We start from the raw sequence: 23,592 nt of genomic DNA on the forward strand, positions 1-23,592 counted from the left end.
TTACTTCTTTTAAGGTGCTTTACTGAGCAAGTGGGGCGGCACACACCTTTCATCCCTGCTATCAGGAAGCATAGGCAGGTGGATCTCTGTGAGTTCAAGGTCAGACTGGTCTACATAGTGAGTTCCAGAACAGTCAGAGCTATGTAGAAAGACCCTGCCTATAAATAAATAAATAAATAAATAAATAAATAAATAAATAAGGTTTATTGAGTGACTTACAAGGATTTAGAGATATCTATGCTGTTAGGATGAACTCTAAGCAGTAGTTAAAAATCTATATTCTTTCAAGTTATCATACACCACAAATGATTTATTTATTTATCATTATTTTTAGACAGGGTCTGTTTCTCAATGTAGTCATAGTTTGCCTGGACTCACTGTGCAGATCTGGCAGGCTTTGAATGCACAGCAGTCTGTCTGCCTCTGCCTCCCCAGTGCTGGGAACATTGTGTGCCCACACATTCAGTGTGTGTATATTTTTTATTTTTAGAAAGTAAATTTTATTCTTTTTGTATTTATTTTACATGTATGTTTGTTTTATCTGTATGTATGTCCTGTACCACATATTTGCCTTGTGTCCTAAGAGGTCAGAAGAGGGCATAGGATCCCTGGAACTGGAGTGAAAGATGGTTGTGAGCCACCGTGTGGGTTCTAGGAATCAAAAATTTCTTGTCTTTGAGACAGTCTCTCTGTTTTGTAGCTCTGACTGTTCTGGAACTCGCTATGTAGAGCAAATGGCCTCAAACACACAGAGATCCACCTGGATCTGCCTCCTGAGCCCGGGGACTGAAGGTGTGGACTACACTCTAAGACTGTCTTTGTTTCATTTGGAAGGGGGGAGGTTGAACCTAGAGCTTTGCGTATGCTAGGCAAGTGCTCTGCTCCTAGACGTACCCACAGCTCAAGACATGTTTTACATTGAGTTTCAAAAAATATCAAAAGTCCTTAAAATTCTTAGGGGCCCTTTGTGTAGAAGTTGTTCCCCGACTGTAGGTGTGTGTGTGTGTGTGTGTGTGTGTGTGTGTGTGTGTGTGTGTGTACAGCATCATATGGCCCATTTGTGGAGGTTAGAGGACAATTTTTAGCAGTTGGTTCCATCTTTTACATGTAGACTCCTGGGATCCAACTCAACTTTGGTAGCAAGGCCCTTCACCTGCTGAGTCATTTGGCTGGTGCCCCTTCTTTTTTTATGCCATCGATGTGTTGACAAAATCGTGTAAATCATTTTGTTGGATGTGGATGATTGCTTTCTTATAGAGTCATTAACTTGTCCCTCTATTTCACTCTATTTCTTGTAAACTGGGAGTTAGAACTAATGGTTCATCTAGATACAGTTTTAACTTCTTTAACAGGAATATCTCATTGGCACTACAGAATTATATTGCTGTCACAACAGGAGGTGTGGTGGTTTGACTGATAATGCCCCCCAAAGGCACATATAGATGTTGTTTGGTGGAACTGCTTGGGAAGAATTGGGAGGTGTGTCACTGGGAGCAGTCTTTGAGGTTTCAGATCTTAGATTCATAGCAAAATGGAGAGAAAGGAACAGAGGTTTTTCATGTCCCACCTTTCCCTACAATTCATGGACTCCCATTACCACTCCCCCTGTTGGAGCAGTATACTTATTTCAGCTGATGAACTTGGTTGATACCTACCCTCCAAAGTCCATGCCCTAGAGTTGACTTTGGGGCTGTAAATCCGTGGCTTGGGATAGATGTATAGCAGCTATGTTATAGCATTATTCAAGGTCATCTCATTGCTCTGCCGCCCTTTGTGCTCAGCTATGCCTCCCTCTCTTCGGCTAACCCTTAGCAGCCACAGGTCCCTTCACCTTTCTTCTGCTGTGCCTTTCCACAATGTTATAGACTTGGACTTACACAGTGCTTTTGGAATGGCTCTTTTTGACTTAAGTTCCCTGAATGTTGTTTCTTCCTGAGAGCTTCTTTCTTCCCTTTCTGAGGCAGGGTCTCATTATGAATCCATACCTGCTGATCATGAATTCACAGGATTCCTCTGCGTTTGCCTCTTGAGTTCTGGTATTAAAGCCATGTGCCACCACATCTTGATATTTATTATTTTTGTGTATTGTGTCCACATATGAGTATGTGTGCGTACATGTGTGTAGTGGGCACAGGACAACTTATGGGAACTGGTTCTCTCCTTTGACCACATGGATCCCGAGGAGGATCAGACTCAGGTGGTCCGGCTTGATGGTGTTCTTACTTAAGGCTCTTACTGAGCCAGCTCTTAAGATTTAAAAGGTGGCTGGGCCCGAGCATAGAGCAGGTCTCAGGTGGCAGCTCTGTACCCAACCTCAGAAAACCGAGAGAAAGAGGGCCTCCCAGGAGCTTTAACTCTGACAGCATCTCAGGTAAAAATGAACCACCCGTGATGTCTGCTGTTAGAAGTTCTAATCCAGATGCTGGCCTCCGAACTTATACTACTCAGACTTTTGAAGGGCCACTGAAAAGAACATCAAACAGCTAGAGATTGACATCACTAATCTGAAGAAATTCCTCATTTCGCTGTCTGAAGAGACCTCCAAAAATCTCAAAGATCCTTATTGGATTTGATTTACTCTATTACAATAGAAAAGGCTGTGTACAGCTCTTGACTGTGTGCAGCCCTTAAAGAAGAAGGTTGCCTTTACATAGACAAGACAAGGAGGGTTAAAGAGAGCATGAAATAGGTCAGTGAAGGCCCTGAGAAAAATCAGAGAGAGAAAGAGACAGATGAATGCTGGTACAAGAATTGGTTTTCAGCCTCTCCAAGGTTGTCAACCCTACTTCCTCCCATCTTGGGACCATTATTTGGTTTCTTTTTGCTTATTTCTGCTGGTCCCTGGGCCTCAAATAGGCTGACTAACTCTGTGAAACAACAGACAAATAATTTGGTAGCAAAACCTATTCAGATACATTATTATAAGTTAGCTATGGAGGACCACGAGACTCAAGATGAGGTTGTTACTTTATACAGGGTGTTCCCAAAACCCATCTCCACCCAACCTAAAAGAGGGGACTTCTGCCCCTAGACCAAGCAGAGAGGGGCCACCCAGAACCCCCTCTGACTGGAGATCTGAATTCTTGCTTAGGCTGCGAGGCTAAGTACTGCAAGGGAATATCAATAAAAGTTAAAAATATCTCTCTGGGTTCCCCGAGGGACAAGCCTGACTGCATAGGGGTTGATGTCAAAAGTATCCCCTCTCCAGGAAAAAGACATCGGGATGGGTATGGCCCTCATGCCTCACTGGACAATGACAGGGGGACCAGAGCCAATACAAGGTCCCCTTCAATTACTGGAGGTCAGGCCTCTATCCCCGCCTTCGAAAGATTAGAATCGCCACAGCCCTTCTATACTTAGAGGAGGGAGGAGATGTCAGGGGCAGCCCTGCTTACCCACTGAAGGCCTAAAATCAGCAATAGGCCTGTCATGCATGTATACTAACACCAAGTCTTGGGTCTCCGTGGAAAAACATTGAAACAGATGGCTATAAGCTATTGTAAACAGGCAGCTTTTGTGGAAATTTACCAGCCCGAGTAGTCATAGACCTTGTAAACAGGTAGCCTTGGCAGACAATACCAACTTAGATAAGGACAAGTGAGTCATAGGAAGAGTCATAGTGACCTGTCCCCTGAACCTTCACCCAGCCGATACCTGGTTCTGAAAAACATATGTATTCTCCCTGAACACCCACATTCCTGTGTCATCCCCTTCCTCACATCTGCCTTTCTGTGTTTATAACCCCTGTGTGAATGAATTACGATTTGAGAAAAAACAAATAAATTATATAAAAAAATTTAATAGGTGGGTTTTTGTTGTTGTTGTTCTTTTTAATTTTTTTTGTTTTTGTCTTTATGTGGGTCTGGGTAGATATCCCAACAGTTAAGAGCATGCACTGGCTGCTCTTCTAGTGGGCAGGGGTTCAATTTCCAGTACCTACATGCCAGCTCACAACCATCCATAAAACTCCAGTCCCCGGTGGGGGTGGGGGTGGGGGTTCTAACACTGTCTTCTGGCCTCTGTGGGCAGCAGACATACATGTGGTATATAGACATATGTGATGGTTTGTATATGCTCGGCCCAGGGAGTGGCACTATTAGAAGGTGCAGCCCTGTTAGAGTAGGAATGTCACTATAGGTGTGGACTTTAAGACCCTCACCCTAGCTTCCTGGAAGCCAGTCTTCCACTAACAGCCTTCAGATGAAGATGTAGAACTCTCAGCTCCTCCTGCATCATTCCTGTCTGGACACTGCCATGTTCTCTCTTTGATGATAATGAACTGAACCTCTGAACCTGTAAGCCAGCCCCAATTAAATGTTGTCCTTATAAGAGTTGCCTTGCTCATGGTGTCTGTTCACAGCAGTAAAACCCTAACTAAGACAACATACATACAGGCAAAACACTCAAACATATGCAATAAGTAAATAAGAAAGGTGGTATTTTTATACCGACCCTAAAACAACAAAACCAATCATTGTCTCCCAAAAAGGTGATGTAGTGCTTCCTGAACTCATCTGATCCTGCATCCCATATTCAACAGAGCTTCTTGGAGAATCCCAGTTACACCGAGCACACTCTAGGAAACTGTTGTATGTCGTTTAAGACTGCAGGTGAGAGGGACGATGTGCCTCAGACATACACTATGATAGTTCTCAGGAGCCTATAAGTTCTTGTCTGCCTTGGCCACTGCAAATACTGCTTGGCTGTTAGAAATCCACTGTAAACCAATTTAAACAGAAAATGGAAGTTCTTGGTAGCAAGCAAGGTTATCAGAGAGCCTGGGGTTAAAAAGTAAACAGGCCATTTGATGGATTAGACATTGGAATTGGACACTTAGAACTCGTGATTGCTGTCTCCTCTCTCAATTTCTCCAGGACCATCTTAGGATTACTTGCCCCTTTCCTGCCTTATTTTTCTTTCTTTAGAATAGCCTTCTGTCAAAAAAAAAAAAAAAAGAAGCCTAACCCTGGTTTTATGTTCTCCTCTAAGCAACCAATAGCATTTATTATTACTGCTTGACTCAAACTTCCAGAAAGAAAAAGTATCTTGATTTCTTCAGCTTGAATTTGATATCCCAGGTCCAATATGTTATGGGCAGAAGGTTCATGTGCTACAAACAGAAAGGCTTGGGATGGGTGAGCCCTCTAAGGGGCCCGGGATAAGTAGGTGTCACAGTAACCTCAGTCACTACCCTAGGTGACTCTGAGATGCCTCTTTGAAAGTAGGGCAGCCTGTGTAAATATGGTGTTGCTTATCTGTAATCCCAACACTCAGGTAGCGGAAGCAGGTGGATTGTGAGTTTGAGTCCAGCCTGGTCTAAACAGTGAGACTATATCTTTAAAGGAGAAGGGCTGGGAGGTGCCTTACTTGGTGCCGTGCTGTGCGAGGATGAGGTTGAGTTTGATCCTCAGCACCCATAGAAAAAGCCAGGTATGGAGACTATATGTTCATAATCCCAGTGGTGGAAATGTGGAGTCAGGAACTCCAGGGCTTACTAGTTAGCTAGCCTTGCCTAATGAGTGAGCCCTCGGTCCAAGTCATCCTAGTGAGATACTCTGTAAAAATAAATAAATAAATAAATAAATAAATAAATAAATAAAGGTGGCTGGCTCCTGGGGGCTGACATCAGAGGCTAATCTTTGATCTTCACACACACACACACACACACACACATCTACCTAAACATGTGCATATGTGTGTGTGTGTATGTGTGTATGTATATATTTTTTTAAAAGGAAGAGGTTTTTTTTTCCCCCTAAGTTTTGTTTTTATGTATATGGGTGTTGTATCTAGATGTCTGTGCACCATGTGGATATCTGATGCTCTCAGAGGCTAGCATTAGATTCTATGAGACAGAGTTACAGTTTCAAGCTACCATGTGGGTGCTGGGAATCGAACCTAGGTCCCCTGGAAGAGCAGCCAGTGCTCTTAACCACTGAGCCATTACACCCCCAAATGGGACATCTTGATTCCAGTACTATAACCTCATCCCCTTACCTGTGGTTCTACTTTCTATGGTTTTACTAGATCATGCCCAATTGCCACGTTAGAGTACTAAATGGAAAATTCCAGAAATAAGAACTAATTCTCAAGCTTTAAATCATGTCATTCTGAAGAAAATGATGCAGTCTTGTGTTGTTTCATTCTATCCTGCCTGGCATGTAACTAATTTATCTTGTTGTCTAGCGCATCCACACACCAAGTACCTCTCACCCGGGAGTCAGGAAGGAGCCACCTAGTTTTTGGCCAGTAAAATGGAAGATGCCTGCTAGAGGCTTCTGAGACATGCTTCCTTTTTTTCCTAGAGATCCACTAGATGACACATTTCCCCCTCTTCTACTCCCTATATTTTACTGGTGTCTACAACTGCAGTAGGCTTTTGGTTATTAGCCAGGAGATGAGAGCAGACGAAGCCATTGCTACATAAAGCCATGATATGTGTGTGTGTGTGTGTGTGTGTGTGTGTGTGTGTGTGTGTGATCAGAGTAATTGAAAATAGTGTTATTTTTTAATCTGTCAGGCTTGTGCTGTTCATATGAATTAGATTGATGGTGGTTACAAATTGTGTACTAGTTACCCCTGCAGTCTATTTTACAAATACATTGTTTAATGACAAGGATACTAGGTTGAGTGTATAATGCATTAGTAACTGAACAAAGTAAGGACATGACTGCTCTGACAGTAGCAATCTTTAAACAAAACAAAACTGAAGACAGAGACTGTGTCTTTAAAATGTATCAAACAAGCTCTAAGGCTTCCCTCAGATCACTCTCATGGGGCGACAGAAAAACCTTAATGCAATTCTATTATAAACAGTGGCTCAGCTGCTGCTTATAAGTCACTATTCCAAAGGATTCTGTCAGACAGTGAACAGTTTTAGATCTGTGAGATGGCTCGGTGTGGAAAGGGGCTTGCTGCTAAGCCTCATGATCTGAGTTTCATCCCCAGAACCTGCAAAGTAGGAGAGAACTGACTCCAAGCTGTTCTTTGAACTCACCAGAACTGTAGTATGCATGAGCTAATCCATACAAGCACACATATAATAGACAATAAATGTAATTTAAAAAAAAACCCAGATTTTGCAGTGAGATGAGGGTTTGAAGTAAGTCTTCTGTCACTAAATTCGTTTAGTTGTGTGACTTTACCTGATACTATTCTGCCATCTGCAAATTGGGGATTAGCAACCAATTCACCCCATTTCCTTTTATTTGCAACTGGCATGTTTGGAAAAAATATATAATTTTTGAACATTCACTGCAACAAATACTTGAAAGTCATTGGAGAAAACCTAATAAACAACTTTTCCCCCCAGTGGAGTACATAGTGTAGTCAGAAGGTGACTTTATACATATTATTTGATTTAATCCTACCAATAAACTAGTGAGATAGATTGCAGTAGTCTCATTTTATAACCAGGAAGAAATCATGTTTTCTTCTCGTGGTTCTTAATCTCGCAGAGGAGAGGAATGTACGTGAGGTGACGGGGAAGAAGATGTTTTATATATGTTAAATGTTTTATATACTTCTGTGGTTGTTAGGTGCGTCTTGGATTCGAAATTTTCCTCGGTCCATTTTCCCTTGAAAAAAGTTTAATGGTCTCTCACTGTTAGCCGATCTGAAAGAAGTTACTGGAAAGGGAGGAGGGCGGCGCCGTGCAGGTGGCGAAGGCAGATCTCAGTGCGATCAGTCAGGGACAAGACACAGATCCGACCTGAAGAGGAAGCCCTGAAACCGAGCAGTAGAGCAGAAAGAAACCTAGAGGACCCAATGAAGCCCACGTGTAGAGAGACGCAGAAGCCTGGCGCCGCTAAGTGCCCGCCCCCTCGCAGGCCCCGCCCATCCGGGCCCGGGCATCCGGGCCAATGGGCGTGACCCTGTGGGGGCGTGGCCTGCGCACAGGTGCCGCCCCGGCCCGCCCGTTCCGTCGCTTCTGCCGTCGTGCGTGCGGCTCGGCGGAGGGCCGGGCCTGCGCTCTCTCTCTCTCTCTCCGCCTTCCTCCCCACCTCCGGCTGCCGGCGACACCGGTCTTTGCAGTCCGGGACCTCGTGCGATCGTTAGCCTGGTGCAAGGTGAGTGGCCGAAGGAGTCCATGGGCACTCGGGCTAGTGGCTCCGAGGCTGGCTCCAGGCCGGAGACCGGCCGCCGGGACGGGCTGAGGGCAGCGGACAGCTTGGGGCATGTGGATGAATGAGGCGCCCTCGGACTAGGCCGCGCGGCCACGAGATTGGCCCTCGCCGCAGTCTGGGAGAAAGTCTTGCCTCAGGGCAGGACGCCAGTGCTGGGTCAGGAGGGGAAAGGTGGTGTGCTGGGGTCCTGCGGGGCTACTGGGCTGCGGGGGCACCCCTTGTAGGCTACCCCTTGTAGGCCACAGGACTGGACGGGCTCTCCCATGCAGCTGTTCATTGGAGGCCCGGGACAGGTGTCAAGACCCTAAAAAAGGGAGATCCTTGGCCTCCCAGTCTGAGATTACAGGTTGGAATATCAATTCTGGGGCGGGCAGAATGGGGGGGGGGGGGTGTAGGAGGGAGGAGCAGCGTGGCTCTAGGAGGTACAGCCAGCCAGGAGGCAGGGACAGTTTTAGTTTCCAGCTTCTAAGACGCGAGGTTGTAGTGCCTAGTAGGTTCCTATTGCCATGTTAAAAGTGAGATTAATTTTTCACAGTGGCCCTTGGAGCCAGGACAAGCAAGAAAAGACAGAAAGTTTGGACTTGTCAGTCAGAAGTTTGAAAGTATTTGAAATGGGGTTGTATAGCCCACTACTGGTAGAGCACTTGCTTTTGGCCTTATACGTGAAAGCTCTAGGTTGGATCTTAAAGAGGGGGTGAGTTGAGTGCCTTCAAAGTATCCAGTGTAGAGTGTGGTTTCAAAAGCTATGTGATAAGGACTAATTAGCCTTACCTACAGTGTCAACGATGAAAAGGTCTGGGTTCGAAGGACCTCCAGGCCTAGTGGTGACCATCAGTGTGGTGAACGTTGAGATGTGGAGAAAGGCAGGTCCCTAGTGGTGGAGGAATGGTTGGTGAGAGGTGACCTGGTTGCTGGTGTTTCTGTAATGGGCTTTCTTTGACTTGTGTCTGTGCTCCTGCTTCCAGATGCTTTCCTGTAAAGAGTATGACAGGTTAAGAAGGTGGTTGTCAGCAGCCAACGTGGACGATTGGAACTAAGTTTTATGTTTACCTTTGATTCCTGCTGCTGCAGTGTTTCTGGGACTGACTACTCAGAAGTGACTCGTGTACAAATTTTACCATCAGATCTGTTTATAGAGGGCCCCCCCCCAAAAAAAAGAATGAGTTTTGTTCTTATTTTAGTTGTGAATTGATACACAAAACAGTAGGTTTTCTTTTCTATTACCCAGTAATATATTCTGTATACAGAAATGTGTTTTGTTTGTCGGGGTAGTCCTAAAAGTTCATTTTGATGTTTTAGATGCCCCCAAAAAAGGGAGGAGACGGAATTAAACCGCCTCCGATTATTGGAAGATTTGGAACCTCATTGAAAATTGGTATCGTTGGATTGCCAAATGTTGGGTAAGTAAAAATTGGGACTTATTTTTATTTTATAAACTTTTGCGTCCTGTTGTAGATATAGAAACTTACAAGGGAATAAGAATTCAAGTTGAAGTAAAGGACCTTGAATATTGTTACAAAAGTAGCCGTTAACTTACATGTGTTTTATTTACTTGGTTTTAGTTTTTTTGCACACATTGGAATGAGTTATTTATATTGTTTTGCTAAACTCAGAGGAGGAAGCAGTGAGAGTTAAAATATTAATGAGGCAAATCAGCTACATTTACTTGAAATGTTGGGAAAAGCATAGTATTCCACTTGCTTGGAACTGCACTTCTAGCTAGACTGTTACTAGAAACCTACTTGCAGTAGAACAATTTAGGAAATAGTTTTAAAATTTTTTTTATAAAACTCTTGAGAAGAGGGTTCTCTGGTGGGTGAAATTTTTTTGAGAAAGAAGTAACTACTTTGAATATACTGTTAGATGGTAGGGAAAAGGTTTCTCTTTCTGCATATTTAAAAAACCAAAACAAGAATCCATAGAACAAGCTGGCTAGCCAGTCTAGCCGAAGTGGTGAGCTCCGCATGCAGCAGCAGCCCCTGCTTCACTAAGTAAGACAGCATGCAGCTGAGGAAGACACGTGACCGCAGCATCAGGCTGTCATAAGCACACACATGCACTGTGTCTACACACATTTGCACAAGCAAATGGATGCCGTGTGTGTGTGTTTGTGTGTGTGCATGTGCACAAAAGGTGGTTACATTTGGGGACTCTGAGAACAAAGTACTGAATTTTGTTATCTCTTTAAAATTAAAGTTGACCGTATAGACCATATATTTGCACACAAGACAATGATAGATATATATTATATATATGGGATTCATCTTACAGTTTCTCTACAGATGTAACTTAGATGTTCAGTGTCTGTTCTTTTCATTTTTTAAACTATCTTAGCCAGGCATGGTCGTTCATATCTTTATCCTAGTACTTTGGAGGCTAATGTATGCAAGAGCAGTATTGTGAGATTGAGACCAACTTCAACCTTATCTCAAAACCAAGAATCTCTCAATCTCTCTCTCTCTCTCTCTCTCTCTCTCTCTCTCTCTCTCTCTCTCTCTCTCTCTCAGTGATTAGGGTAATAAACACAGCGTGTGTTTTTGAAGATGACTAGGGCGTTTTGGGATGTACTTGCAGGTGTTTGGATTAGTGGTGTTCTGTGTGCTCTCTGAACTCCTATTACAAAATCCTCAGTGAATAGAGCATGATGTACTCAAATCCCTGGTTCTTGGGTTCTTGCAATATAAAACATGAGCAAATGTGGCTGTCCGAAATCAGTCTCTTCTAGAGCGGGGCTTCCTTCTGTGCTAGAGTCTACTCGTAGAGTAATAATAAATAAAGAGTAGAAATCTAAATATAGCAAAACAAGCAATCAAGCCAAGTACCATAGGGTGCTGCCAGTAAATTGAAAGCAAGATCTGATCATAATGTTTGCAGGGAGTTTTTCTGCCCCAGAAGAAGGTTTTTGATATTAGCATTCATCTCTTTGGAATTAGTGTGTTCACACCGTCTTTACTTCAAATGGGACTAATTGAAAAGGGCCATCTTAAGTGTTATTTTAATGTAAATTTTTGGGGGGTACGGTATAGAATATAATAATAATTAGTACTCTCAACTTCAAAATAGTCCTCTTCAATTTTATTGAGGTATATTAAACACAGTAAAATTTAACTTAAAAATATTTTGAATTAAATTTTTTTATGTGCATTGAGGTTTTTGGTTTTTTTGCTTGTTTGTTTGTGTGTTTTTTTTTTTTTTTTTTTTGTCTACATTCATGTCTGTGTGAGGGTGTCAGATCCCACATAGTTGTGAGCTGTCATGTGGGTGCTGGGAATTGAACGCTGATTCTCCAGGAAAGCAGCCAGTCCTCTCCACCACTGAGGTATCTCTCCAGCCCCTTGAATTGCATTTTATTTCTTTTGTTTGTGGGTGATGACACAAATATTGGAGATTAGAGGTTGGGTGGAAGGTGTCTTTACCTTCTTAGCCATTCTGTTGGCTTGAATTCTCTCTTTATTGATAGGGAGGTCCCGAAGATTTAACTCAGGGCTTACGTGAAAATTCATTTATTTTAATGCTATAGTTTACTCAATTGTAGTAATTGTGTTTGATTGTAAAATGATCTTTATAGAATGATCTTTGCATTAAACTGTATCAGGTAGAGTTGAGTGTATGAAACACAAATCTTTTAAGAGGCTTACTGGAAGAATTGAAGGAGCGGACAGCTAGAAGGATAAGAACTTGGGTGAGGCAGGCATGTGTCAGTCCACATGGAGCTCAGCTACACCAGCTCTCGACCTGGATGATTCTTAGCAGGGATACCTATTCTGTTACACAGATTCCTGGACAAGAAAGGCCAGTTAGATCTGCCTAGCTTTGAATGGGTTTTCAAGAAACAGATTGGAGGTTCAGGATAGTTTCCTTAAGGATAGTTCACTGGTTGCAATAAGGGGGTTCAATTTAGAAACTGTTCTAGTTAGGGTTATGCTGTTCTGATGAAACACTACAACCAAAAGCAACTTGTGAAGGAAAAGGTTTATTTGTATTATGTATTCTGTCCTAGCCCATTGGAAGAAGCTAGTGTAGGAACTCAAACCAGATGGGAACCTGGAGGTAGGAGCTGATGCAGAGACCATGCAGGAGTGCTGCATACTGGCTTGCTCATTAGGACTTGTTCAGCTTGCTTTTGTATAGACCCAAGGACCACCTACCCAGGCATGTCCCCACTCACAGTGAGCTGGGCCCAGCCCTGTCAAACACTAATTAAGAAAATGCTTTGCAGTCTTGCTTACAGTTGATCTTATAGAGGCAATGTTTCAACTGAAGTCCCTCCTCTCAGGTGGCTCCAGCTTGTGTCAAGTTGGCATAAAACTAACCATGACAGAAACTATCTGAAGAATCTCTTGATATTAGAGAGTTAAGCAAGCTTGCTTTTTTAGTATGTATCTGTAAAGCTAATTACTAGAAACTAAGTGGCTATATTTGTAGCTAAGCTGTTTTTTGTATTTTTTGTTTGTTTTTGAGGGAGGGTCTCAGTATATAGCTCTAGCTGTCCTGGAATTCATTCTGTAGACCAGGCTAGCCTCAAACCCACAGAGATTTCCTGCCTCTATCTCTTGAGTACTGGAATTAAGGCATATGCCATTATGCCTGATGTCGTGTATCATTTGTGACAAAGTCTCGTTCTGTAGCCCAAGCTGCCCTTGAGTTCCCAGAAATCTTCCTGGTTGAGCCTACTGAATGGTGGGACTACAGGAATAAATCCCTTTGCTCAGAAAGCTAATCTGGTCCTTATTGAAAGTTACTATATGCAAGTCTCTGTTCTGAATGTTGTACATATTATCTAATTGAATTAGCTGTTTGGCATCCCCTATTAGACTTTCAGTTCCAAAAAGGAAGTGATTGTGTTGTTCCTGTTTATTGACATATTTCTAGTGCCTAGACTGGTGTTAGTAAATAGTGAACACCCAATAATTATTTGTGGAAGGTAGTAATTATTTGTGAATAGGATAATCTCTTCTCTTTGATAACTGTATGTAGGCTTTGTGATAAAGAGACATGTTTTAATGCAGAAGAAAGAGTATCAGTGGAAGAGTATGGTGATTTGGTTTCTATTTCTTACCTCAGTGGTCCCTTGTAAATTATGTTTTGTTAGAAGAAGGTATTGTTGTGAATGTAAGGTTTAGAAGCTCTTGCGGGAAACTACTTAGTGTTTTAGACTCATCTCAAGGATAGATCTTCTTGTGTGGCATTAGACTGAGTTATGGATATTGGAATATTCCATGTAACCTTGGTTTAAAGAGTTTATTGTAAGTTTTGCACACAATAAAATAAAAGTGTATTTTGCAGTCAAAAATGGGTTCTTTAGTCATAGTGGACCTTCTGTATGATAGTCTTAGAGAACCCAGATTTTCCTCGGCTTATAGCTCAGCAGTTCCTAGGATTGTGGCCTTTTCCTGTGGCCTAAGTTGCAATGAATTCCAGACAGTTGGTTACCCAAAGTGTCAAATAATTTAGCAGCATTTCCCTTTAAACTGCAGTGTTTTGTTGCAAGGAATGTTAGAAAACACACACACACACACACACACACACACACACGAAAGCCAGAAGTTAATATAAGGAGAGTGTCTGCCTTAGTTGATTTCCATCTTTTTTTTTAATTGAAAACATATTTTTTTCATACAATATATTCTAATCTTGCTTTCCCCTTTCTTATTTCCTCTTATCTCCTCCCTACCTCCTACCCATCCAACTCTATGCCTTCTCTCTGTCTTGAGGGGTCAAACAGGCAAAACAAACAAGCCAGAATAAAACAAAACAAAACAGAAAAAAAGCCATAGAAAACACTGTGTACATATACATATATTATACATATACATGCATACATGCTGAGACACACACACACCTATCTCATAAAAACACAAAATTGGAAACCATATATAAGCAAGAGACCAGTAAGGTAAAAAAATGCCCACGTAAAGCATAATAAGACAAAATTCTCTCAAATACTATTGAGTTTGTTTTCTAGCGAGACTCCATTGGAGAAAACTTTTTGAGCATTTGGCACTTTGGCAGCTTTTGAGTGAGGGATGGGGTCCCAGGTCGACTGGGACACCTTCTGGCTTGCCCTGTACCTGCTGCCATAGACTTGAGTTCATGTGTGTCAGACCTCTTATCTGGGAACCACTGTATCCTTGGTGTCTTCCATCTCCTTGGCTCTTACAAGTGTTCCTCCTCCTTTACTCTGAAGGGAGGGCTTTGATGGAGACATCCCATTTAAGACTGAGTTCCAAGGTCTGTCACTCTGCTTATTGTCCAGTTGTGGGTCTCTGTACTTGTTCCCATCTACTGCACGATGAAGGTTTTCAGATGATAGCTGAGGGAGACACTGATCTGAGTCCGGGTCAGGTGTGTGGCTACTGGGGATCCCAGGTAGAAAGTGCTTGTAGATGGAGGTGGCTGACAGAGGAACAGGATGGGCTAGAAGGCAGGGCTAGGAAGGGGTACAGGAGTGAGGAAAGCTGGGCCCACTGTAGGATTTGGAGGAGTTGTTTGGGAGGATAGGCCCCTGCAAACTTGTCTGCTACAGGGCTGGGGAAGAGGCTGGAAAAACAGTGGTGGAGGACAGGAAGGAGCATCTCCACCTTAGTTTCAAGACAAGGTCTTTCACTGAATCTGGAAACCATATATAAGCAAGAGACTAGTAGGTAAAAAATGTATATATAAATCATGAGATAAAATTCTCCAAAAATCCCATTGAGTTCGTTTTGTGTTAGCTAGCTGTTTTGAACTAGCTAGAATGGCTGGTCAGCTAGCCCCATGGATCAGCCTGTTCCCAGCTCTTCTGCACTGGAATTATCGAGCAGGGAACACCCACTGTACGTGCATTCAGGAGATCTAAACTGAGGTCCTCATGCTTGTATGGCAAGTACTTACCAAGTGAACCTTTGACCCTCACCTGTTTCTCAGAATAAAGAAATATATAAAAACAAAAGGAAACAATGACTTAGACTTTCCCTTTCTGTCCTGGTCTTGTGTCCAGAAGACTCCCCCCACACCCCCACCCCCACCCCCACCCTGCTCCTTTTCTTTAAAATTCAAGAATGGTATTAAGAGACTAATAATCTGATCTCTAGGTGTGTTACTGAATTTAGGTTCCTTTACCGAATAGATATGTAAATATATGTAGCTACACTGACCTATATACATACATACATTGGCAATCATTTGTCTTTTGTATTTTTCTGCTGGATAGATGCTTTAACAATTAATATCTAAATTCAAAGAAGTAGGGTTGATGTGATAACTCTGCAGGTAAAGACAGGGTCAGTAGTGGGACCCACATGGTGGAAGGCATTGTCCCTAACCTCTACACACATGCAAGCTAAAGTATACCTTCACATAAGGCACACTAAGTAAATAAATGAAAAATGTAGTTATGGAAAGAAAAGTTTGAAAGGACATTCTCCTTATCTGTGTCTTGGATGTGTGGTATAAGTGGCTAATTCAGTATGCTGTGGGAATTTGCATTAGTATTCATATTTTCTCTTACCTACTGAAATTTTCATAAAGATTTTAGGTAAAACCTATTCAATTAGATTTTTTTTAATGTACTAAGATGTTTTTTTCCAAAATGAAATTTGTGTGTCTTAAGTAGAGGCCTACACATCAAGTCTAGTTACTCTCTTCTATTTGTGCTTTTGTTCTAAGTGTTTTCTTTCTAGCTCAGGCTAGCCTTAAAATCTCTGTGTAGCTCAGGCTAGTTTGTAAATCCCTCCTGATTTGTAGGATTACAGGCATGTGCTACTAGGCAATGTTTCTTCAAGTCTCATTGTTGCTGAAAGAGTCCTTTGTACAAACTAATCTTTTGTTTAGGTTTATTTATTTTATGTGTATGTGCATGAGTGTATGTATATGCAGTACAAATACACCTTGTACTCACTGTGCTCACTGAGGACAGAAGAGGGAGTGTCCCTGGTACTGGAGTTACACATAGTTGGATGCTATGAGCCAACATGTGAGCACTGGGAATCAAACCCAGGTTTTCGGTAACAGCAACAGGTGCTATTAACCCACAAGCCAGTTCTCCAGCTCTTCAAACTCATTCTTGTTTGAATTTTATATAATTGTGAGTCTTTCTCTTGTTTTACATCTTAATAATAACCTTATAGGATTTAAATGTATATGTATGTATAAAATTTCATCTCACAAAAAACCCATGGGTTTTTAACACATCAATTTTATGCCAAAATGAAATTCTTTGCTTCCAAAAGGCATTGATTGAATAGATTTCAATAAATCAAAAATGTCTTAAGTTGCCACCGAAGTCCATAGTAATTAGGCTGTTCCCTAGTTACTTCTTATTTTCCTCCCTTCCTTCCTTTTCTTCTTCCTCTTCCTCTTGCTCTCCCTTCCTTTCCCCCCTCTCCTCCCCTTCTCTTCCCTTCCCTTCCTTCTTTCCTTTCTTCCATTTTGTACATACAAAGCTATTGGAAGACACAGATTCTTTAGGCTTCCCTCAAGTCTGCAGCAGTAATCTTGGCAGATATCTATCTCCTCCTTCCATATTTCCTTTTTCATGCCTGTAGAATTACTGGAGTTTCTAAATTTGAAACCTATGTAAGACGACATGGTCTATAGAAATGGGGAATTGTCTTTCAAGTTGAGTTTGAATGCGTTACATTTTTTCTCTCTAAGAACTAATAGTAGTTTCTTCTGGTGTATGTTTCGGTATATGGCTTAAATAATAAAGTTTACATTTTTTTTCTTTTTGTGATGCTGATGATTGAACTCTGAGTCTTGTCATGGTAGGCAAGAAGTGATCTTGATCTGCTATTAAGCGATATCAGACTTACTCGTAGCATCTTTAATACGTGGACAATGAGAATATATTTTTGAGGTTTATTTACAGTATGTGAATATTAAAATTATTTGATTTGTTAAAAATATGTGTTAGCCATTTTGATTGGGGCTTAGCTTGATGAGCCTTTGCTTAGTCGGCCATTTCAGATTGCTCCAGAATAGCTTTCCTTTCTCTCTTTTCCTTATTTTAACCTTGATCATGTTGTATTACCAAAGTTGGTTTATAACTTCTGGGCATAAGCTAACCTCCTGCCTCAGCTTCCTGAAATAGTTGAGACAGCAGGCATATAGTTATTTGAATAGGGCTCTATGACTATTAATAGCTTCTTCTTGTTTTGTGGGAAAAGTTGAGATTCCAGGTTATTTTTTGTTGTTGGTTTTGTGTTTGTGTGTGTGAGACAGCAAACAAACTCAAGGTCCTCCCGCTTTAACTTGGCAAGTGCTGGGCTTATAGGCATGTACTCAGTCATCTTGCTTTTTGTTTGTTTGTGTTTTGGTGTCAGATCTGAAACTAGCTTATTCTCTGAGAAGTCTTGTCCATTTTTAATAGGCATGACATTTAAAGGCCATATTGCAAATGCAAATTCTCTTTAAAGTATCTGCTTTCTGTGTTTATATATTTATATTTTAAATTATGCTCTCTTATATGCTTTTAAAAATTAAAATATGTATTATTGTACATGTGCGTTTATTATATGTGTGTGGGAGTGTGTGCATGCTCTGGTGAGTGTGTAGAGGTCAGAGAACAATGTTTTGGAGTAAGTTCTTGCCATCCGTCTTAACAAATGGTACCAGAGATTAGTCAGCTTGCCAGGCTTCTGTGGTAGGCAACTCTACTTATTGAGCCTTCTCAAAGCTCAAGCCTTGCCATCTTTTTTTGGAAATAAATAGATTATACCTTTATAAGTATACATACCTTTTTAAATTAAGTAGTATGACATCTGTCTTTATAAGATTGAAATTAAAGGACACGTCTATAAAAGAAGCCAATGATTTCCTCTGATTCATTTTATTCCTAGAGCTTTGAAATTGTTCCGAGGACTGTGTCTCATAAGGCCTGGGTCCTGGAACTCTGACTAGGAGTGACAAGGGAATGAAGGAAGGAGAAGAACACAAAAGAAACAACACACGCATGGACAGGAGAAACTGGGGTTAGGTGGGGTGTGTGCTTTGATGGAGTCACACACACTACTCAGAAGCCCAGAACCTCGGCACAGGGGCAGGGGGCTCAGGCTGTAAGCAGTCAGGAAGAGGAAGCTGCAGTTGCTAGGTTTTGTACACAGTGCTCATTCTGCCCGTGGACCCCCAAGGGAAGCCCTGTCACCCTACAGAGCCTGAGAGGAACAGGCTTGTCAATTTACCTGTGGGTTCAAGGCCTTGATCTTTCCTTACCGTGGCTATGTGGGTGTCAATAATGCACATTGATTCAGGACATCCTCTGCTAGGCTGTTATAGGTTGCCACTATAAATCCTACAGCAGTCACCATTAGTTTGTGGTTGTTTAGCTGAGCATGAATCTAGCTAGTCCCATGTCTCTAAAACCTGACTTTATGCCATGTATCTACATATATTTAAAACATGGGCTTGAATGCTGGTAGATCCTGTAATAGGTCTGACAGTGCCCCACCTTTACCCTCTGTAATGCAATATAGCGGGCATTTGAAAGCCACTGATTTGACTAGTGGTTTTGCTAGCAGCAGTGATTTGTGTCTATTTTGGCACACATTTCTACTTGACTCTGAAATGTTTAGTCTGAATGTGATTTAAGCTCAATATTTAAAGACTGGTAGGTAGGTATCGCTCAGTATCTTGTTAAAACACACTTCTTACTAGATTCAATTGTTACCTTCTCTTCATCTTGTTTTTATAGGGCTCTCAGAATTAAATAAAAAAGATCTGGTTCCTTGGTTTAAAAGTTTAATCAGATGTGCTGTGGTTAAGATAGTTTTTTCCCTGGTGAATATAAGATAATTAGACCTCATTTGAAGAGACAGTTTTACCTTAAAATTTTGTCTGTGTGTGGGGGGCGGGGGTAGGGAAAAATCATCATCTTTAATTTACATAGTAACTCAACTATTATTCTTTTTGAGTATTGTTTGTTATCAAATTTAGTCCATATGCAAACAATTTTACATAATCACATCTAACCAGAGTTTGTAAGTGTTGGCTTCATAATTACTAACTAATCCTTAGTCGCTTCCTCAATTGTGTAACAGTAATTCTGTTTTTAAATTCCTGTGTCCTCTGTGACATCTCTGTAGTAGTACAAAGCAAATCGCAAAATCCTTAAAAGTCCCATTTTGTTTCAGACTTCACTTTTTAAAAACATGACTGGTGTTCTATGGGTTGGCATCATCTTCTGAGTACATATCACAATATGAATCAGATAATTGAAAAATTCATGACTAGTTTCTTCCATATGAATGTACTTTTTATCTTGATTTAAAATATATTGCAAAAAATTCACATATTTACTTTTATAATTCATAGTTTGTGGCTCACCAGTAATCCTTGTGTAGTAACTATTAGAAGTTAGTATGAGCTCTGACCTATTTCTTCAGAGACAAATAGCAGCCTCTCTTCAATTAGCTTTTAGTATGTCACGTGAGGGAAGTTATGTTGGATCCAGGTGAAATGATACTGGCATTTCGATACTGGTACATTGTGGAAGAACATGTTTCGTGATATTATATGGAATTCCAGGTTTCTTCTGTTTCAAAGGTTCTTTGGGAACATTTTTTTTTCAAATTCCAAATAGACTAAAATAGGGAATATGACCTAACTATGAAAATAAATTATCAAATTTGATATTTTGTGTTAGTAAAAATGTTTCTTCCGCCTTCCCAAATTTGTCCTTATAAATACTGAGGTCTGAAATTAGCATCAGATGTGTGTGTGTGTTTATGTTTTTTGTCCTTTTTTTTATTTTAGCAATTTAAGAATTGACCGAAAGTGCTTTCCTTTACTTTAGGAAGTCTACCTTCTTCAATGTATTAACCAATAGTCAGGCTTCAGCAGAAAACTTCCCATTCTGCACTATTGATCCTAATGAGAGCAGAGTGCCTGTGCCAGATGAGAGGTTTGACTTCCTTTGCCAGTATCACAAACCAGCAAGGTAAGAAATACGTTACACCACTATTTATTTGCTCATACATGGGGAAATATGTGCATTTGATATGTTCAGAATCAAGTTTCTTCCAAACTTAACATAGCATTACTTTGGATGATTATAAAAGCAATGTAGAATGGAAAAGGAAGAAGGAAGTATCTTCTTTGTTAATGCAGTTAGTTTTTTTGGAGATTATGAAGTAGAGGGAGAAATTAGCTTATGTTACATGATTTTATCATGTTATTGTAAGGATATATAGCATTATACATAGGAAGAGGTGTGTGAAGAAGATCTCTAATTTATTGACAGTAATTTCTGGGTAGTGGAATTTTTAGATGAGTTTTGTTTATTTAACACAAGATTTGACTATGTAGCCCAGGCTGGCCTTGAATCTGTACTCCTCTTGCCTCAGCCTGGAATTTACAGGCATGCAATATTACAGCTGTTTAAGGTGATTTTTACTAATCAGTTGTTCCTTGGTATCTGTGAATGGGGAATTGGTTCTTAGCCTCTAGAGATATCAAAAGCTGCTGACCTAAAGTGCTTTAGTTATTTCATGCATATAGCCTTTGCAGCATCTCCTCTAGATTTCACATCCTCTCTGGTTTACTTATACAGTTAGTTTAACTGTTATATACATAGGTACACTGTATTATTTAGGGAATGATGACAAAAACTTGGATGCTCATTACAGGTGTGATTTTTTTTTTCTTGTGAATACTTTTTGATCTGTGATTGGTCGAATGTGAGCTTGTATAACCTCTACCACATAATGCTCTTTGTTTGGTTTTGCTTTTGAGACAGGATCTCACTATGCAGTTGTGGCTGGGCTGGAACTCACTGTGTAGGTAGATCAGGTTGGCCTCACATTTATAGAGGTCAGCTTGGCTCTGCCTTCTGAGTGCTGGGATTAAATGTGTGCACTATTACACCCAGTTCTAACTGTATTCTTAGTTCTACTGTTGTGTTTTCATATAAGTAGTATTTTGACCTTCTAAACTTCAGAAGATAGGCTTCCATTCAATTTCTTTATTTCCATAAGGGCCATTAATTTCTTTTTAGTAAAGGATAACAAGGATTTTTTGAGGCATTCATACCTTTAATACCTAAAATTTCAACAGATTTGAAATTCAAAAGGTTTATTGTATCTCCATATCTTTGAAATTTTCAGCAGCATCACATGGCCATATATATAGTCTAGTGGTGACAAGGGTCTATACTAGAAGGGAATTCAGTGGGGCGAGATGGCAGCATGGCAGCTGCTGGGCCTACAAGGACTGCCTGTTGTCAGAAGCACATCCTCACAGTAGCCACGAACAAACAGGAGGTCTTCAAGTTAGACGGTAACCTGATGGAGTGAAGAAGATGATTATAAAGAGGAATTCAGCACATGCTGGGATACAGTGAGGATCACAGGAATCAGGATTCTCAGTGTTAGAGAAGGGCAAATATGATAAGGAGAGAAGCAGCATCATCTCTGCAGTTCTGGGCAGGATTAGAGAGAGCTGGTGTCCTATATATATGCTCAGAACTAAATACAGGAAGTTATTCATACTCTAGGAAAAACACATATCCCATGATTCTGTGTACACATTTAGCACACAGTATAGAAGAATATACCTCTTGATGTAGATACACTGTTTTGTCATGGTATAGGAAGAAGAAGCAGCTTTCACTTCTCACTATGTTATCAGCCTTCTGTCCCCATATCCTACAATGCACTATCTTATTTTCTCCTTGATAAGGTTTCATTTTTTTCTAATTAAAGATAAAATACTTAAAAATAACTTTCTAGGTTAACAATACAAATTGAAACTTTATTACCTTTTCAGTACTGTATCATATGCAATATATTTACTATTTATCTATTACTACTGAGAATTTAGTTTTCTCTTTAACTTTTCACTAACTTTTCTTTCACTATTGTATTCATTCACAAAGAATTTTTAGTCACTATTTTGGAGTGCTGATAAATGCCAGGTTTCTGTTTTAACCCTAGCTTCTGCTGTACCCCAAGCATTGATTTTGATACTTGATATGTGCATGTGCCAATAGAACTTTTAGTAATACCACTGATGGGAGTTTCGGTTTCAGAAATAGAACAATAGTTTCCTCCCTGGTTTTTCTAGGTAAGAAAGTCTTAATGTGGGCATGGGTAAGAAGCTTGCCATGCAAGCATGAATACATAAGTGCAGTCTCCTGGGCCTACATAAAAAAAAAAGCTAGGCATAGCGGCGGTGATGCACACCTTTGATCCCAGGGAGGCAGAGGCAGGTGGATCTCTGGGTCTTGCTGGTCACTAGCCTAGCCTAGTTGGCAAGCTCCAGATCATATTAAAAAAAGCTGTCTCAAGAAACAAGGTGGATGATAGCTGAGGAGTAATACTGGAATATGACCTCCGGCTTTCAGGGGTTATATGCACATGTGGACACTCACAAACACATGTGCATACTCATGTTCACATATGTACAAAAAAGGGAGGGGCACGGGAGATGGCTCAGTGAGTAAAGAGCTAGTCACCCAGGTGTGTGAGGACTGGAGTTTGGATCTCCAGCACTCATGCGCATGTTGTGCACCAAAGGCACCGAAGGCAGAGACTGGAAATCCCTGGAGGAAGCTGGCTGGACAGACTGGCTATGTCTATGAGTTCTGTGTTTTTGTTTTGTTTTTTTATTTTTGTTTTTTTGCTGTTTTGTTTTGTTTTGTTTGAGTGACTTTTCTGAATGAGTAAGGTGGACAATGATTGAGGAAAACTCCCTGTGTAAACTTTAGGCCACTACATGCACTTGAAGATACCTGTGGATGCGCCTGCGCACGCGCGCGCACACACATACACACACACACACACACACTAGAGGACCATTGAGATGACTTAGTAGGTAAAAAGGAAGCTGGCATCAAGCCCAATGACCTAAATTCAATCCCAAGGACCCACATAGTGGAAGGAGAAGACTGACTTTTGCAGTCTGTCCTCTGACCTCCAGAGCAAGCTGTGGCACATGTATACATTCCCCTCTGCCCCGCCCCCCCATAATAATGTAATGAAAGAAGTCAAAGCATATAGAGAGTTTCTTTATTTGGGAGACTATTAACTTATCAAGTTATTATTATGTACATTCCAAACCTTGTTTCAAGAAGCAAATAGTTAATTTATGTGAAATGCTTGGAAAATTCAGTTGGTTGATAAGCAGGTTCTTTATAATAAAGTTATCTTTTGTATTTCAGCAAGATTCCTGCTTTCTTAAATGTAGTGGACATTGCTGGCCTTGTGAAAGGAGCTCACAATGGGCAGGGCTTGGGGAATGCCTTTTTGTCTCATATTAGTGCCTGTGATGGGATTTTTCATCTAACACGTAAGTACAGTTGTTTGTTTATTTATTAAGATAATATTTTTTCTATATTATACAAGTAGAAATGAGTGGTTTATAGAAGATAGCTTTGTTTTGCAAGATAAATCATGGTTTACTGACTTCTAACCTTACTGTCCCTGTCGTTTCCCCATACGATGGCTGATATGGTCTGGTTGTAGTTATCCCTTGTTCTGAATTAGAGACCTGA

The 23,592-nt window shown here is 40.9% G+C and overlaps 1 protein-coding gene across 1 annotated transcript in view; it reads left to right on the top strand.

The window, feature by feature from the left end:
- Positions 1 to 7,903: 7,903 nt before the first annotated feature.
- Positions 7,904 to 23,592, top strand: part of Ola1 (Obg like ATPase 1) — a 122,268-nt gene continuing 106,579 nt past the window's right edge. Inside the window, exons 1-4 of the mRNA XM_028762909.1 lie at positions 7,904 to 8,069; positions 9,426 to 9,526; positions 19,897 to 20,040; positions 23,260 to 23,387. Of these exons, the coding sequence (XP_028618742.1) occupies positions 9,426 to 9,526; positions 19,897 to 20,040; positions 23,260 to 23,387 (373 nt within the window). The 5' untranslated portion in view covers positions 7,904 to 8,069. The remainder of the gene's footprint in view (positions 8,070 to 9,425; positions 9,527 to 19,896; positions 20,041 to 23,259; positions 23,388 to 23,592) is intronic.

This window comes from Grammomys surdaster, unplaced genomic scaffold, assembly GCF_004785775.1.
Source record: "Grammomys surdaster isolate TR1022 unplaced genomic scaffold, NIH_TR_1.0 136, whole genome shotgun sequence".
In the NCBI taxonomy this organism is placed as follows: domain Eukaryota; kingdom Metazoa; phylum Chordata; class Mammalia; order Rodentia; family Muridae; genus Grammomys; species Grammomys surdaster.